Source organism: Solanum dulcamara, chromosome 9 (genome assembly GCF_947179165.1).
Source record: "Solanum dulcamara chromosome 9, daSolDulc1.2, whole genome shotgun sequence".
Classification (NCBI taxonomy): Eukaryota; Viridiplantae; Streptophyta; class Magnoliopsida; order Solanales; family Solanaceae; genus Solanum; species Solanum dulcamara.
In genome coordinates, this window is record NC_077245.1 from 20,064,476 (window position 1) to 20,068,792 (window position 4,317).

At 31.2% G+C, this 4,317-nt stretch overlaps 1 protein-coding gene across 1 annotated transcript; it reads left to right on the forward strand.

The window, feature by feature from the left end:
* Positions 1 to 3,201: 3,201 nt before the first annotated feature.
* Positions 3,202 to 4,076, forward strand: LOC129903155 (uncharacterized). The gene has a single exon (XM_055978657.1). The coding sequence runs from the start codon at positions 3,307 to 3,309 to the stop codon at positions 3,895 to 3,897; it is 591 nt and encodes a 196-aa protein (XP_055834632.1). The 5' UTR covers positions 3,202 to 3,306; the 3' UTR covers positions 3,898 to 4,076.
* The last annotated feature ends 241 nt before the right edge of the window (positions 4,077 to 4,317 follow it).

Here is a 4,317-nt window from a genome sequence, read left to right on the forward strand (position 1 = left end):
ATGCTATATATATATATATTTCGTGGGATTGACTTAGCACCGAATGTGGACTTGAGGTGGGGACTCAAAATATAGGGTCCTTATATAAAGTCTCTTGTCCCAGAACTATGTGCCACCGTAGGAACAAAGGGATTAGAGGCGAATATCCAAATCTCTAAGAGGTAAGTACCCGAAATACTAAGGCTTGAAGGTGAGTACCCGAGTCTAAGAACTAGGGGTGAGTACCCGGTTCACATAACCGCTTAGTGGATCCACTTAGGCATGTAGAGTCTACCTTGACAAGTAGATTCCCCTTTTCTTCATTGTATGGGGAGACAACAGGATTCCATGTTATAGCTCGCATGGTCTTATTATCGATTTATGATTCCTATCCCACATATGCATGATCTCTTATGTATGTCATGATTTAAATTATGCTTTTTTTTTTAAATGCTTTGGTCATTATGATTTTCTCATGATATTACTTATCTCATCTTATCATGTGTTTTACTTGACCATTGCGTCTCATGATTTACGTTGCATGTCATGCCTCATACTTAGTACATTCCAACGTACTAATGCATACTTTTTGCCTACATTGTCTCATAATGTAGGGGTTGAGGTTGAAGATCATATTCATCTATGTGGCTAGTTAAGCTTTCCTATCCGGTGGTGTATGTGGTGAGTCCTCATTTATCGAGGACTAGTCATCGAGTTGGTTATTGTTTTCAAAGACTTTTGTTATGTTTCATATTGAGGGTGAGCTAGGGACATATTTTAGCCCTCGCCCATGCTCATGAGTAGAGGCATCTAGTTGGACAAATGTTTCGAGTCTATGTTGTCATGTGACATTCTTCATTTACTATTCATGGTTTAGACTCCCTTATGATATTTCCGTTTTTAGTTTTACCTTATGTATGCTTATGATATGTACAAGAGGTCTGGTTGGAATTCTTCGGGGTTTCGATCGCCGTATTACGACTACGCCATAGGTCGGATCGTGACACCCTGCAAAGTTCGAGTATCTTCTTAAAAAATAGGTATTATTTTAGGGGTAATTATGTATTTTCTCAAAAAAAATAATGAACCCATAAAAATGAATGGAGGAGTATTTTGTTAATTTGTATGAATGGACATGCAGAAGAATCCAAGTGAAAATAAGAGTGGAAAACACTTCTTTGACTTTATAATATAATAGAGACATGATATTAGCAACAATATATGACTTCTAAATCTGTTTCACAAAGTCTTGAAAACATGGTCTCATTTTCATAGTCATCAAGGTAATGTCAAAAAAAGACTCTTCAAGTTTAGCTTTTTTTGATTAAATAATGAAATTCTTTGGTACCAACTTTTGCCAATAATTAAATTTAAAGTTTGGCATCAATAACTTTTCTTTCTACCTCTACGAGGTAGGAATCCTCCCTAAATTTTAATTACGTTGATTTTATTACTAACATCAATAACTTACTGTTATCTAGTCATTTTAAAAAATAAGCACAATTCAATATTCAGTCGAACAAGTAACCTCAAAATTGAATTTTACTGATAATATAAATATTTAATTATATTATCAATAAAAGTAAGTCAAATCAAATAATTTGGGCGAAAGAAAATTTCAAATGTCGAACTAAAATACCTTTAGATTGATAATTAAAATTGACTAGTTCAATTTTGTGAAATAAAAAAAAGAAGGGAAAATACGTTTAAGCTTTCACAATTTTTCACCCACTCTAAAAGGGAATAAATTTTTACTATCACAATTTTTTTAAACGTTAAATCAAACCGTATCAAATAGAAAAAAGGGAGCTGGTCGAATAGTAAGCATCCTTTATTTTAACCTTAAAATTATGAATTTGAGTCATCGGAAGAGAAAAAAATGAGAGCTCCTACAAAGGAGTAAAAAAAAATTGTATCAAATAAATTTAAACAAAAGAGGTAATAAGCTTTTTCGAGAAAAAAAATATTTTCTTCATTCGACTTTACTTGTCCATTATATCCTTTAAAAAACAATGATTGATATGCATATCATTTTATCCATATTGATTGATGTTTGATATTAAATTTTTGAAAATAATTTAGAAAATAAATAATTAATACAAAACGTAAAACACCAGAAAAAAATTATTATCTTTTCTTCATATGTTAAAAAGAATTAAAAGTCAAAAACACACTTATATTATTCAACTTTCTTGAGTTTCATATCTGAACTATCACCCAATAGACCAAATGTTTGTCTAGAAATGCTTGTAGGTGGCATGAGCATTTGTCCATAAAATTTTTGTTCATCTACATATATGATGACTCTATTTGGTGACACATTAATTTTTTAAATATATTTTTGATTGACTTTTTTAAAATCCTAAATTCTCTTTTAAGTCGAAGGTATCGATGCCCCGACAGAGATGAGATGACGATTAAGAAGGTGGATATCCGTTGGAATAAATTAATTTATACAACAATAGTTTTAACCTTTAATTTAATATTAATTTATTTAGATTTGTCAGGATGAAATTATTTTTTCATGTGAAGTGCCACATGGCAGTACTTTTAAACAAAAGAAAGAGTGTACACACATCATCAAAAATTAGTCGAGGTGTGTTTAACTAACTATTGAGTGATAATTCAGGTAGGAAACTCACATTCTCAATAATTTGGGTATGAAACTCAAAAATTTAGGATAATTTATGTGTTTTTGAACCTTATAAACTGTTAAAAATGACAAGTAGAAGTGATTTTTTTTTAATAGTAAATATGTAAAAGTGAATGGAGAGAGTAGAAAATGCATCTTCATTCACTTTTACCTATCTACTATACTAATAATATATTTTAATTTTACTTGTCACTTTTTTTGCATATCAAAATAAAAATACATACTTATTTTTTTCTCTTTTTTTATGTTTTACCGTTAATATTAATTTCTTATTTCTCAAAAATTAAATTTATATATTTAAATATGAATATTATGATAAAATATTATATCAATCATTATTTTTTGGGGGTAAGAAATGTACAAAATTGAAAGCAGACCAGTAAAATTAAACTCCTAGTTTTAATGAAAAAGTAAAAAAAGAAAAGAAATTATTTCGAGACCTGCGTCTGTCCAGACGTTTGACTCATAAATGAAACAAACAAATAATTTAATTTAATTCAATAAAATAAAATAAAAAATAAAAAATAAAAATAAATAAAGAGGTAGTATTAATTGAACCATTTCTTCTCCTTGTCCACATCTCCATTAACATCCCTTCGCTTCCTTTTTCTTCCCCAAAATTTGAAGAAATTCAAATCAAAGGAAGAAAATTTTTTTAAGAAGAAATCTCCAATATGGGAAATGGATACAATCAACATCATCAACAGCAGCTTTATCACCATATTCTCCATGGAAGCAGTGGTTTCTTCTTACCAATGCTTTGTAAACTTTCAATCAAAGATGTAAAATTACAAAACTCCAAAAATCCTTCTTCTTCCGCCAATCTCTCCGCCGATAATCACAACGAACCGACTTCCCCAAAAGTCAGTTGTATGGGCCAAGTCAAAAGAAACAACAGAGTCATTGGGTTTCCGACGCCGTACAGGCCAACTTCTACCACCGCCATAACCGGACCGGTGAATTCCAAAGTGAAGTACTTGAAGCTGAAGAAATTGTTCTCCGGTAAGAATTTTACTCCCGGTACTAATACCGGCGGAATTCGAAAATCTACCAAAGTGAATGATACAAGTAAAATTAATGTTGTTGAAGTGAATGTTAGTGAATTGGATCCGCCGTTGCCGGTGGTGAAGAAGGTGAATCCGGCGCAGGCGGCGGACGGTGGTTTATGGAAGAGAAGATCTGGTGGGACTGCATTGAAAAGTTTGCAGATCCAACAGATTCACTTACCGATTGATAATTCTTTACTGCAACCGACCACTGTCTAGTGAGTTGTTACTGTTTGAAAATTTTACTGTAGATTTTTATTTTTTTGTATATGATTTTTTTTATTTAGTGTAATCAATAACAAAGAATTATATCTAATAGTACTAGTAATTATATTGTGTTTCTCGGTTGAATTTTCAATTTGAAAACATTAATCATGATATATTAGTAGGGCAGGAAAGAACGTGTTTGGTAACACGGATAATTTAGAGTTAGATTTGTAGTACTTGGAAAAGAAATTTTTTTTCATCCGATTTTAGGTATTTATACTGGAGTCCGATTAAATTAAAATTCGCGTCGAAAACTTTTGTATTAGTGTAAATTACTCCCTAACAAAGACGATTCTGTATTCAGAAAGACTTGAACCCGAATACTTGAAAAAGATTAGTTACGAAGGAATTTAGGTGATGCCAAAAAGCATT

What these genes read in the sequence shown, in the direction of transcription:
- LOC129903155 (XM_055978657.1), top strand. Translation starts at nt 3,307, where the DNA reads ATGGGAAATGGATACAATCAACATCATCAACAGCAGCTTTATCACCAT.